At 51.4% G+C, this 13,682-nt stretch overlaps 1 protein-coding gene across 2 annotated transcripts in view; it reads right to left on the bottom strand.

Annotated features, from left to right (window-relative positions):
• The window catches only part of SPIRE2 (spire type actin nucleation factor 2), a 32,593-nt gene that overhangs the window by 3,096 nt on the left and 15,815 nt on the right, over positions 1-13,682 (bottom strand). For both annotated transcript variants that reach the window (XM_021705645.1, XM_021705644.2), the window contains exons 4-12: positions 11,341-11,421; positions 11,054-11,218; positions 9,664-9,750; positions 9,315-9,438; positions 9,037-9,206; positions 8,382-8,571; positions 6,943-7,064; positions 3,970-4,104; positions 3,773-3,840 (exon numbers count right to left, since the gene is read on the bottom strand). In XM_021705645.1, coding sequence (XP_021561320.1) covers positions 3,773-3,840; positions 3,970-4,104; positions 6,943-7,064; positions 8,382-8,571; positions 9,037-9,206; positions 9,315-9,438; positions 9,664-9,750; positions 11,054-11,218; positions 11,341-11,421 — 1,142 coding nt within the window. The remainder of the gene's footprint in view (positions 1-3,772; positions 3,841-3,969; positions 4,105-6,942; positions 7,065-8,381; positions 8,572-9,036; positions 9,207-9,314; positions 9,439-9,663; positions 9,751-11,053; positions 11,219-11,340; positions 11,422-13,682) is intronic.

Genomic DNA, 13,682 nt, shown 5'->3' with positions numbered 1-13,682 from the left:
TCTTGGAAAAACCCCAACAGAGAGACGACTGTAATGGAGACCCAGGAGTCCTCAGAGGCAATCCTGCTGACAGGTTTCCTTCTCCAGATCCAAGTGCGATTGACAAAGATACACATTTAAACGTAAAATAAAAATAAATGGAGTATTATGCGTACTGTTCTATAAAGATACATCAGGGGACAAATTGTCCAAATTTATTCTTTAAAAGAAGGGACGGTGTCCTCTTGCATGGACATCTTATAATTGGTTTGCCATCTAGAAACCTCTGGGTTAATTTTATCTTGTTTCACTGTGGTCAGGGAACGTACTTTCCATGACTTGAATCCTTCTACATTTTTGAGACCTGTTTTATGACCCAGAATACGGTCTATTTTGGTAAATGGTCCGTGTGCACTTGAGAAGGAGTACATTCTGCTGTGGTTGGGTGGACTGTGCTATGAATGTCAGATCAAATCGGTTGGTAGTGTTCAAGTCTTCAATATCCATAGTATTTTTCTATCTGCAAGCTTATCAATTGTTGAGAGAAGGCTGTTGAACTTCTAACTATGGATTTATCTATTTTTCCTTGCAACTTTATCAGATTTTTACTCCACATATTTTTGAACTCTGTTGTTAGTATGTCAAGTGTTTACAGTAGTTATTTTCCCTCCTTATCATTATGACAGGAACACTTTTATCTCTGGTAATGTTTTTTGTGATCTACATTGAAATTAATACATCATCTTTCTTTTGACTAGTATTGGCATGGTCTATCTTTCTCCACTCTCCTTCTAACCAGTCTATGTCTTTTTAGGTAAAGTACATGTCTTGCAGGCAACAGATGGTCTTGCTTTCTTTACTCTGTTGTGTAGACATTTTACAATTAAGGTAACTGTGACACAGTGGGGTTTAGGACTATCATCTTGCTGTTTGTTTTCTTTTTGCCCTATTTGTTCTTTGTCCCCTTTTCCTTTTTACTAATTGATTACTTTTTATGATTCCATGCTCTTTCTCTGCTTTCTTACTTTAGTGGTTGCTTTCAGACTTCTGCTATACTTCTGTAACTTACCACAGCCTACCGTCAAGTAATATTTTACCACTTCATGTAGAGTATAAAATACCCCCAGTAGCATCCTTCTTCTGATCCCCTCCTTGGCATTAATGCCATTGTTATGGTATTTTTTACTTAGAGATATATTATAAATCCCATAATACATTGCTATTAATTTTTTGGCATGCCTGGTAATCATTGAGACGGGACACTGCATTTCACCCTGTTGGGTGCTGGATCTTGATTTACCTTGTAAAGAGTTACAAGAAAATCAACTTCTGTGTTCTCTTACTAGTTGGTACTTCCGGTGCTCTCCATCTGTGTGGATGCAGATTGCCATCTGGTGTCATTTTCCTTGTATGTGAAGGACCTCACTGAACATTTGTTTTAGTGGGCATACTGCTGAAGAATTCTTTTGGTTTTTGTACTTCTGGAGATGTTTTTACCTTTTGTCTTTGTTTTTGAAGCATAGTGTTGTTGGGTATAGGATTCTAGGTGGACAGTTTTTCAGTCCTTCAGAAATGCTCTTTTAGGGGCGCCTGGGTGGCTCAGTCGTTAAGCGTCTGCCTTCGGCTCAGGTCATGATCCCAGGACTCTGGGATCGAGCCCCGCATCGGGCTCCCTGCTCAGCGGGAAGCCTGCTTCTCCCTCTCCCTCTGCCCCTCCCCCTGCTCATTCTCTCTCTAATAAATAAATAAAATCTTTAAAAAAAAAAAGAATTTCTCCTTATTACAGTTTTGATCAATTTGGTTAATATGTGCCTTGGTTGCAATTTTTTTCATGTTCCTTGTGCTTAGGGTTGAGTTTCTTGTGAGTTTATATTTTTCATCAAATTTGGAAAACCCTTATAGCTATTATTTCTTCAAATACTTTTTCTGCCCCCCCCCTTTTCCTTTGGGGACTTTAATTACATCTACATTAGACTTCTTAACGTTATCCCACAGCTCACTGGCACCATTTTCGTTTTTTAAAGTTATTTTTTCTCTCAGTGTTTTCATTTTAGTTTCTACTATTGTTTTCTCTTTTGAGTTCATTAATTTTTTCTTCTGCACATTCTTCTGAATGTTGAATCTACTGTTACTTTTATCTGGTGTAACTGGGAACATTCATCCAAACATTCTGGTTTTTATATCTAGAACTTTGTGTCGTCTTCAAATTTTTCATGCCTGTAACTTTTTGAACATGTGAAATACAGTTCAAAACTTTTAATGTACTTACCTACTAATTCTAACATCTGTGTCAGTTCTGAGGGACTTTGATTTTTCTATCATGGGTCATGTTTTCCTGCTTCCTTTTTTTTTTTTTTTAAAGATTTCATCCATTTTTTGACACAGAGACACAGCGAGAGAGGGAACACAAGCAGGGGGAGTGGGAGAGGGAGAGGCAGGCTCCCCGCCAAGCAGGGAGCCTGATGTGAACTCGATCCCAGGACCCTGGGACCGTGACCTGAGCCAAAGGCAGATGCTTAACGACTGAGCCACCCAGGCGCCCCTGCTTTCCTGCTTCTTGACATGCCTGATACCTTTGATTAGATGCTAGACATTTTTATCTTGCTGGGTGCTAGATATTTTTCTCTTCCTATTCTTGAGCTTTGTTCTGGAAAGCATTTAAGATACTTGGGATTGGTTTAGTCCTTTTAGGTCTTGCTTTTTTTTTTTTTTTTTTAAAGATTTTATTTATTTATTTGACAGAGAGAGAGAGCGCACAAGTAGGCAGAGAGGCAGGCAGAGGGAGAGGGAGAAGCAGGCTCTCCACTGAGCAGGGAGCCCAATGTGGGGCTCGATCCCAGGACTCTGGGATCACGACCCGAGCCGAAGGGAGCCGCTCAACTGACCGAGCCACCCAGGCGCCCCTAGGTCTTGCTTTTTTTTTTTTAATTTTTAGGTCTGGAACAACGCTCAGTCTAGGGGTACTTTTTCACCACTAGTGGGACAAGACCTTCCTCTGTATCCCACTCAGTGGCTCATGAGTTACAACATTTCCACCATGGTTGGTGGGAACAGACACTATTCCTTTCAAGCTTTAGCACAGGGTCAGTATACTTCTTCTGTAAAGGGGCAGATAGTAAACATTTTAGATGTGGCTAAATGAATAAACAAAGGATGTGGCTTTGTTCCAATAAAATTTTATTTACAAAACAGGTAGTAGGCCAGATTTAGAGTTTGCCAGTCCTTGCTACAGGATGCTTCTTCCCCAGCCTTCAGTAATTTCCTGGCTTATATGTGCTGATAAGTACCCTGCTGAATACTCCAGGGGGATCTCACCCTGTGGACAGCTCTCTCCCTGCTGGAAATCTGCACTAAGACCTCTAGCTGCCTTGGTCTCTCTGGGTTCAGCTTTACCTCCTCCACTTGAGGAGCCAAGTGGCCTCTGGGCCATGACCTAGAAACTCCAGTTGAGGCAGTTGTAGGGCTCAGCCTGTTTCCTGTGGTTACCTGATATCCAGTATCTTGAAATCCACTGTTTCCTGTTCTTTGGCTTTTCTGTTTTTTACGGGTTTTTTTTGGTTGTTTCAGGTGGAAGGTGCCCGTTCTAATCCCTATTATCCCACCTTGCCTGAAGGTGGGAGCCCCTTAGCTATTAAAATTAAATTAAACATTGTGTTCCATGGTTGCACTAGCCCACGATGCATGATAGAACATCCCCACAATCACAGGAAGTTCTACTGGACAGTGCTGGCTTAGAGACGCTTACCTCCTCCTCCCATGTTAATTCACAGCCAGGGTGCTTACAGAGGCTCACCTCTTGCAAAAGAGACAGGTAGGTGGCCAGGAGAACAGCGAGAACTTGGTTCGGCAGCAGCAACAAATCTGTAAGAAAAGGCCCAGATTAGTTAGTCCTGCCTGGTGAGGAAGCAGCCCAGGGTTCAGGCTGCCTGGCCTGCCCTCCACCCAGGGCTCCTGCCTGACGAGGGAGCAGCCTGGTGCAAGCCACCTCACCTTCCCCTTCCTTAGACTGCTGACGAGCTCCTTGTTCTGCAGGAACTTCTCCATCTCGGCCTTCACCAGCACACGGCGCACGTCCATCACCTCCTCCACAGTCAGAGCGAGGCTCTCCACAGGGTGGCTGAACTCCTGGGGACAAAAGGGGCAAGGGGTCAGTGCTCCTCAGGTCTTCGGGAATGAGGCCTTTCAGGATCCTGTCCACAAGGTCCTCTCTTCTCTAAGGACTCTGGAATCTTTGTGGCTTCAGCCTACCCAAGCCTAGCAACTTCCTAAAACACCCCATTCTTAGCTCATCTACCCCTGGGAGCCACACATGCTACTCAGGACTTCTCTGATGGGGTCGTGCAACCGCAAGCAAGGTTTCCTGTGACCTGGCCCCGCCCCCAGCCCACTCTTGACCACATCGCCTTTAGCCGTCCCCACCTGTGTTCACAGTGCTCTCCAGACCTGAAATATCTGCCTCCCACCTTGTTCCCCACCTGCAAACACACACCACAGCCAATCAAAACCAGCCAGGGTCCCCAGGCCCACCCCTTCTCCTCCGGGAACTCTTCACCACAGGGCGCTCTCCTCGCCGGCAGCAGAAGGCCCCAGGCACCTCCTGCATGCTGCCCAGTTCAGTGCTCGCCAACCAGCGGGGCTCTGAGTCGGCCCGTCTGTGGGTGGCGTGTGTCCTACCTGCCACATCGCCTACCGCTTTGGGCCACCATGGTGAGTGTGCCTTGTTCAGCCCTCCCTCCAGGGAGGTCACTGTAGAGCTCGACCTCTCAAAGCCTCGGGGCCTCTCTGTCAAGTGGGGCTGCATTCCAGTGCCACTGAGAGAACACATACAGCCCTTAGCGCAATGCCTGGCACCCCAAATTTAACATTTAGCTACTGAGATGAGTCATCATGAGGGGCACCAGACCACGACGGTGCCGCAAAGGTGGGAGTCGGGATACTGCTTTTTGTTTCAGATTGCCAGGGGATTATCTTAGTTAGGGTAGTTGTCGGGAGAGTCTGAGAGACCGTGTTCTCATTCCAGCCTGAAGCATCAGGTCCTTTGGCTTCTGACCTTTGTTTCCAACAGCCTGAACCCTAACCTGTGACCCTTACACGTTACACTAACTGTACACATGGCCAAGAAGTCTCACATCAGGGCAGACAGTCGCTGAGGTTATGTGATGTTTGATAGGCAAACCTCTCAGAAAGCACTCTCGAGAGCTGTGCGAAGAAGAATACACTTAGGGGATTTGTCATCTTAAGATATGTCCCCCCCCCCAGAATTAATTGATTAAAAGAATATATCGAGGCGCCTGGGTGGCTCTGTCGGTTAAGTGTCTGACTCTTGATCTCAGCTCAGGTCTCAATCTCAGGGTTGTGAGTTGAAGCCCCACGCTGGGCGTGGAGCCTACTTAAAATAAAAAAGAATATATACATGTCCTCCAATTAATTGACATCCCTTCAAGAAGCGAGCCTTCCTCTCTGCTGGCCGCCCGAGTTGCATGGGGGCTCGCATGCACTCAAGACTCCGTTCCACCCGTATCCCACCGCCGTGGCCAAGGAAGGCCCTGCTGCTGGTGGTGTACGGACATTAATACGGCTTCACAGGAGGGGCTGGGCCCGCCTCATCCACGATGGCCTAGCACGTGGGATTCACAAAGCTGCAACGCCTTAGACAAGTGCCAAACCCGTCTCTGTGCGTTTGCACCAACTGTGATGAGCCTGTGCGTGTCAAGCTGGTGGAGTCCTTTGTGCTGAGCACCAAGTCAACCTAATTAAGGTTGATGACAGGGAGAAACGAGGGGAAGGGATGGGCTCTGTAAAACCGACAGAGAAGAAAACCCCGTCAAGGGCTTGGTTGCAGTTGTGTGGTGGTTAAGGACTACGGGAAAGATCCTGCCAAGGATGCCATCGAGGAATACTTCAAATGCAAGAAATGAATAAGTAAAAAACTTGGTTCTGGTTCTTCACCCCCCAAAAAAAAGGGCGGGGGCCTTAATTCTCCTCCCCTGAGAACGTACTTAGTGACCCACTTGTAATGACGAGATTAGGGTGGAAATAGCAAGGAGTGACTTCTGATGCTGGCTTCTGCCTTGGTGTCTCTCTCAGACCATGAGCGCTGGGGGAAGCCCGCCAGCCTGTCCTGAGGACACCCAGCCCTGGGGAGAGGGCCGCATGTGGAGGCCCCAAGGCCTCCCACCCACAGCCACATGAGGAGCCACATTCCAGTGCAACCTCCGGGGAGGCCTGAGCCAGGCTGCCCAGCTGAGCCACTTCTGGATTCCTGACCTCGGACACTGTGAGATAATAAAAGCTTGTTGTTTACACTTTTAAGTTTTGGGGTAATTTTTAATGCAGTGGTAACACAGGACTTAGTTGGGGAGTATCAGTAGTAATACTATCTTACGTTTATATGGCACTTTTCAAAGTGAACATCTGCTCTCATGTGAGCCTCTTGACAAAACTTCAAGGAAAGGGTGATGTACAACACCCTTGACATGCGGGCTCTTCACCACTGTAATCCCTTTGATAAAATCCGACACTAAGGCTGAGGAAGCCCAGGTGCAGGGGTAAGGGGTGTAGTGGCAGAGTGAAAGTCTTGACTCTATAAAATGCCGTCACATCTCACTGCCTTCAGGCACAGCGCTCCCGTTTCTCACCTGTCTTAACCCTCACCAAGATGGAAGTAAGAACTTCAGATGTCCTCTGTCCCCTTAGGAAGGTCTTGTTCTGGCCAGGGGGCTGCTGTGCCCAGAAGGTGGCAGCAGAAACCAGATGTGGCGGCTCCAGAGCAGACCTAGCGACACCCTCGAAGGAGCGGGGGGGGGGGGGGGGGGGGGGGGGGGGGGGGGGGGGGGCGCTGGGGGGGGGGGCCCTCCTGCTGGGACCCCCTCCTGCTGGGCCTTGTCCTGCGGAGACATGAGGCTAAGGGCCCAAGAGATGCCGCACCCACTTCCTGTGGACAACTGGGCCTCTGTCACTCACCAGCCACAGGTGATGGGTGTCTGGGGCTGCAGAAGCCTCTGGCTGGTCCTCTGCTGAGCCCAGGTCACTGTGTGGTAGGGAGCTGGGGTCAGGCTGGGCCTGGACGCTCACCGGGAAGGGACCTGGAGTAAGAGCACAGAAGCCCTGTCCGGACAACCTGGCAGAAACTGGTGTGGGAGGGCTGTGCCCGGGGGTGAGGGAGACAGCTGGCTTGGCAGTAGGGGTCTTGGGGGGCGTCATCAAGCACAAGGACACATAGAGAGCATGTGAACCACACCGGGGGCATGTCAGTGCAGCAGGCCCAAGGGACCCCTATAGGGGCCCCATATCCGATCCCTGTTAACGAGCCAACGTTAGGAGTCCCATGGCAGCCAACAGGGAAAGCAGGTAGCACGAGTCCTGCGGGGAGCCTGCCTCCCCCATTAGTGCTGCTCACTGCTCTAAACGCAGACAGGGATGGAGGAGAAAGGCAGATTCACCTCCACCACGGGGTCCCTGAGACTTGAGGATAGTTGTGGGGAGACGGTGAGGTATGGAATTGGCCTGGCCTGGACCTCTTCACTCCAGGAAGTGAATCAGCTACCAAATGGCACCACCCTGAGAGTGGCAAGAGAGCAAGAGGGTGGTTCAAGGTAACCTTGAGAGCAGAGAAGGCGGCCTGGCCATGTCTGCTAGAAGCAGTGAGTGAGGCGGAGGGGACAACCCCATGTCCTGTCAGCACTTTGGGGAGCACAGCCCTTACAACAGTGGGACTAACTATCCCTGTGTGGCCAGTAGGATTGTTTTGCCCTCTGCTGAACAACAGGGAAAGGAGGTGACGATAAGTCAGGTTCTAGAGTGGTGTGTGCTGCATGGCCCATCTGGTTCATTGCAGATACCTTTTCATTGACAGAAAAAAAAAAGACTAGAAAGATCTGTCAGTCATCCATCCATCCATCCATTTGTCTATCCACCTGCCTATCCATCCATCACCCATCCATCATCCATGTTTCCATCTATCCTTCTATCATCCCTCTATCCATCTTCGATCCGTCATCCATCCATCATCATCCATCCAATCATGCATCATCCATCCATATACATCCATCATCTGTCTATTCATCCTCCATCCATCCAGTTTTCTTTTCATACACCAATATATTAATAGTAACTGTCTCTAGATATTTAGAATCATGGGAATGTTTTAAAGTCTTTAAAAAGTGTTTTACAAAAAATGTGGATTACTAATTTTATAAGGAAGTTTTCAAGTTAAAAAAGTGGAGAATGCCTGCCTGAGGCAATGAGGTAAGTCTGGGCTTGAACCTTAAACACCTTCTTACAGAGAGGAGCTCCCTGTGGCCTCTGAGCGCTGCCTGCTCAGGACGACAGCAGGACCCAAGGCAGGACGTGATGCCCACAGGACAGTGTCAAGGGAGAAGGGGGTGAGAGTCCCCACTTGCCTTGCTCCTGGGCGCTTGGCCTCCAAGTGTGCATGCTGCCTGCACGGGGCCGGGATGATTCCAACCCTCCTTGGGGCTGAGTGGCTGGCTGCAGGCTAGAGGCCACTTCACTCCGGAGCTGGGTCAGGTCATGCTCTGAGAAAGAGCGGTCCCGCTTCAGCGTCACCTCCCCACATGGAGACTCTTCCTCCTGTGGACACAGCAGACTCAGCCCTGACCACTCTGCCCGCCAACACCAGCACCTCCTGCCTGTCCCTGGACTGGCCAGGGACCGCTGCTGGGCCCACTAAGGCCAGCCAGGGTCACCTCTGCTTAGTGCCCAGCCTCACTATCCTCTATACAGTGGAAACAAGTGTCTCAAAAAAACAAACCCTTCCCTGAGGCCTGTGGGAAGTCCTGGAGATGATCGGTCTGGTGTCTGGGGCAGCCCACTGAGATCGCTACCACCCCTGGTTTCCTTGGGCTCAGAGGGCAGTGAGGACATGATGTCCCCATCGAGTGTCCCACTCAGTGTCACAGTGAGACCCACTGGCTTTTCACATCAGCCAGGAGGCTGCTTAGCTTCCCAGCCCCAAGATGATGGAGTATGTACATTCCAGCCCTTTTGTGCTATGGGAAGAGGTGGTCCAAGGCCTCCTCCCTGGTGGGCTCTGACCTCAGATGTGTTCATCTCCTCCATCTCAGCCAAGGTGGGTGCCTTGAGCAGGACCCGGGGCCGTGGGCGCTGCGTGTTGTTCCCGGCATCCGTGATGGACAGGTTGATGCAAGAAGTGGATTTGGTGTCCCCTGAACAGGCATTGAGAATGCAGGGCAGAGAGCCAAACCCTGGTGGAGGCGGGGAGGTGGGGCAGGACAGGAGAGTGAGGGGGTGGGGACAGAGGGGGAGGGGGCAGGGAAGGAGGGAAGGTGGGAAGGGGGGTGTCCCGTGCTCACCCCGGCCACCCCAGTGCTCGCCCCCCACCGGGCGCAGCCTCCGCTCCTGCTTGATCTCCTCCAGGATCTTCTCGTGCAGGGTTCTCTGCTTTTGCGGTAAGGGGCGAAGCCTTCTCTCCGAGACCTGGGGGGGGGAGTATGGCAGCTCCAGGAAGGAAAGGCAGTGGGGCTGTGACACAGACATACTGGAGTGGGGAGGAACCCTGGTGACATAGCCAGGCCCATCAGGAGCCGGCACAGCAGGGGGCAGGTCCATCTCAGAATCAGCCTCTCAGCCCCCTCCCTCGGTGGAGGTGCCATTCTGCCCTTGAGGAGGGAAGGCCAAAGGGGGGCCCCGCACAGCTGGTACCTGTTTCAGTGGAGGCCGGGAGCGGATGAAGTCTAGGATGAGTTCATGGGCATCCTTCTTCACCCGGGGAGGGATGTCTCCATCGACCTGTGGGGTTGGTACGCACACAGGAGCTGGGCTGTGGGAGGACTCACTCAGCCCTGAGCAGGACCTGGTCCTCACGCCACCCTCATGGGCTGCATGGCGGGCACAAGGGCTGCCGCTGGGACCACCACTAACTTCCCTACATCTCAGATTCTTCGTGTGGGAATGAAGGTCAGGGGCACCCCTGTCACCCAGCTGTCCTAAGAATGAAATGAACTCCACATTTAAAATTTGCAGAGTGAAGCCAGAACACAGCAAGAGTTATGTGAGCATAAAATGGGACAATCCCATCATCTCAGCTGCTGCTGCTGGTCCTCCAGAATCCTCCACTCGTCCCTTCCCCCTGTCCTTGTCACACCGTATCCCCAACATCCCACTGTGTCCCACCCTGTCCCTAATGTCACACTGTGTCCCTGTCCTTGTCACACCATGTCCCCATCGTGCTGTGTCCCCGATGTCATGCCATGTCCCCAACATCACGCCGTGTCCCCGACGTCACATTGTGTCCCACCATGTCCCTGGCATCACACTGTGCCCCTGTCCTGTCACACCATGTCCCCAGCATCACATCGTGCCACATCGTGTCCCCAGTGTCACACTGTGTCCCCATCACCCCATGCCCCACTGTGTCCCTGATGTCACACTGTGTTCCTGTCCTTGTCGCACCGTGCCTGACATCATGCTGTGTCCCTGTCCTTGTCACACCGTGTCCCTGACATCACACCGTTATACCATGTCCCTGATGTCACACTGTGTCAGTGTCCCCAACGTCACAGTGTCCCTGTCCTTGTCAGTGTCCCCGACGTCACACCGTGTCCCTGATGTCACACCGTGTCCCTGACGTCATGCTGTGTCCCTGTCCTTGTCACACTGTGTCCCTGTCCTTGTTGCACCATGTCCCCATCAGACCATATCCCCGTCACGCCGTGTCCCTGATGTCACACTGTGTCCCTGTCCTTGTCACACTGTGTCCCTGTCCTTGTTGCACCATGTCCCCATCAGACCATATCCCCGTCACGCCGTGTCCCTGACGTCACGCTGTGTCCCTGTCCTTGTCACACCATGTCCCAGATGTCACACTGTGTCACACCAGGTCCCTGATATCACACTGTGTCCCCGACATCACACCCTGTCACACCATGTCCCCGACGTCACACCGTGTCAGGTGTGAGCCAGGTGACTCAGGGCCACATCTGCCCATGCACATCTGAATACCCAGCTCAGGAGCCAGCACACAGAGCAGGGGCTCCAGAGCCACCGGTGGGCAGAAGGCTCGGGGGTAGGCTCCTCTCCCCCACCAGCTCACCATGACCTTGCGTAGTTTGTAGTTCCTGGCGCGGATGTCCTGCATCAGCATCTCGAAGGGGGTGAGCTGGAACTCAGTGGGCAAGGGGTTGAATTCCTGCTCCTGCACCTTCTTGAGCTTCACACCATGGCGGAGCTCCCTCATGAGTTGCACCCAGAGTCGGGCCTGGGCCCCCGAGAAGATGAAAATGGCCCTTAGACCCAGCGGGGCTCCCAGAGGCCTGGCACAGACCCCAGGTGGGGGGGCCGAGCCCTGTGTCCCAGGGCTGGAGGAGAGCCATAGCTTACCCAGTCCGTGTGTCCCAGGTTGTCAAGCTCTGCCAGGGGCTTCTCTGCCTGCAGCTCATCCTCCCGAAGCTTCTGCAGCATCTGTTAGTCCAGGAGAAGGTGAAAGAGTGGTCGTCATGGGGATATGGGCCCTACCGGTCTGTCCATCTGGGGACAGTCCCTTAACACGTGGGCTAGTATTCCACCAGCTAAAAAAGGGATGAGAGGGCATTTTTGGCCATGGCTTTGGGTTCAGAAAGATCGAGAGAAACAAAGCCATTAGCTGTGGAACCACGTGAGACACTTGGTGTCCCATCAGCTATCTCTGGAAGCTCCTCCTGGGCAAGGGCAGAAGTGAGAACATAATACCCACCTAGCACCCATATAGAACTTCTGGTTCTCTCTCTTCTCTTGGCTGATCCACACGGCCCAGAGAGCAATGTGTCCTTCAGAGGGAGCAGATGCAGGGGAAACCCTGCTTTCTGTCATCTGTGAAGAGCTCCCAGTCTTCCTTCAGATCTAGCTCTCAGGGCACTTCCTCAGGAACACCTTAGCCTCTTTGCCGAGGCAACATGCACACCCTGCTCTTGGAAAACCCATGGCTGCTTCTTGACACATGATCCCCACTGGAGTTTTATGGTTATCTGCTTCTTTGAGTGTTGTCTGGACCACTGGCTCCAGAGGCCAGAACCACATTTATGTTTCTGTTTTCTGACCTTAGTATTCCTGATTCGTAGCACAACATTACAGATGCTAGGTTGTAAACAGTGGTTGGATAAATGAATAAATGGACGGATGCATGGGTGGGTGGGTGAGTGGATGGAGGAATGGTGGATGGATGGGTGGATAGGAGAATGGATGAGTAGACAGATGGGTAATAGGAGGAGTTACTCAGCAAGTCCTGGGAAAGAGACACAGGTTCGTATTTTATCAAGTAGAGAAAATGCCACCATCACGGTGAGGGCCAAAGAAGAACATGAAGGATTGTTAGGTATTGTTCTTTGCTGAGAATTTGGGAAGAAGCTGCTAGATTAACTGCCTTCATTGTCCTGGATCTTGGCAGCAGCTGGAGACTCTGTTCCCACCAACTCTCCTACCCTGGAGAAGCATCGAACCTTTAGCACACAGCTCCCACCTCACTGCCCCCGCCCCACCCACTAAGACAGAACCGGTTACCCTGGCTTTCATCCCAAGCTACCTGCTAAACTGCTTTGGGACGCTCTAGAAAATGCTGTCAAGTCTCAGAGTAGCACATGGTGTGTGACCTGGCTGATTCTAAAAATAGACCTGTGTGTGATCTGGCAGTTCCTGTGGGCAAAGGGCATGAAGGGTGGGTCTCCCATCCCTCCTGGACTTTCTATACCTGTCCCTGAACAGGTTGTTTCTTCCTAAAATGCCAGCCCAGATGTGTCCCACCAACAGACACTCTTCTTTCTCCCCATCACTACCAATTCCCTGAACGTCTCTTGGGTCAATTACTTGGAAGTCTAGAGTTGTTTGCTCCTGCTAAAGAAAGTGCTTCCATTGTCCGCATAAGGAACTGATCTTAGCAACAGAACAGATGACTTCAGAGCAAGAAAAACAGAAGCATTAAGACCATCCACCAATTAGAACATTAGAAGAACATCTCTAAGATGTCAAGGAGGAGTGGGGTTTGGGGGGTCAGGGGGGCAGGGAGTGGGCAGAGGAACCACCCACCCTTAGGCTATTAGCTGGGCTACAGGTAAGGGCCCAGCGGCTCAGGCAGTGTCGCCGACTTGCCCTGAGCTGGGACCCCGGCCCCGTCAATCAGAGCAATCCTGAGAATCTCCTCAGGCCCACGAGTTCAGGGAAGCTGGTCCAGGGATGAGCATCGGTCCATTCCAAACAACACCTTCTGCCATTTAAGCAAGAGTGGGTGAAGCAAATTCCCCTGCCCTCTACGAAGTCTGCATTCTCTCATCTGTGACTGCTGATGGGAGGCAGGAGTCCCTGTGCCCAGACCCCTGCTTCAAGGAAGTGTGCCAGTTCCCTCCAAGGGAGGAGATGGGAGAGTTGAAGGAAGATAGTCAGCTAGCAATTCTGGGACCACCCAGGGAGACCCCAGCTCTGCCTGGACTAGCTTTGACTTGGGGCAAGCGACAGCTTTCAGAGCCTCTATTTGCTTAGCTGTAAAAAGAGTGGTGGAGGGTCACCGGCACTGGATTTCCTACCTCCCCAAAAGTCCAAGCACGGTGAGTACACGCGTGCACGGAACTACTACACGTGGTTTCCAGAAGGAACCAGCACGGGGAGAGGACAGCCAGGCCTCGCTGGACACATAAACTTGAGGATCTGGGAGGCTACAGAAAGGAGGTCCTGGGGCCAAGAGGCTGAGAGACGGT

Source organism: Neomonachus schauinslandi, chromosome 16 (genome assembly GCF_002201575.2).
Source record: "Neomonachus schauinslandi chromosome 16, ASM220157v2, whole genome shotgun sequence".
Taxonomy (NCBI): domain Eukaryota; kingdom Metazoa; phylum Chordata; class Mammalia; order Carnivora; family Phocidae; genus Neomonachus; species Neomonachus schauinslandi.
The sequence above is the reverse complement of the archived record's forward strand: the minus strand, read 5'-3'. Positions and strand labels throughout refer to the sequence as shown.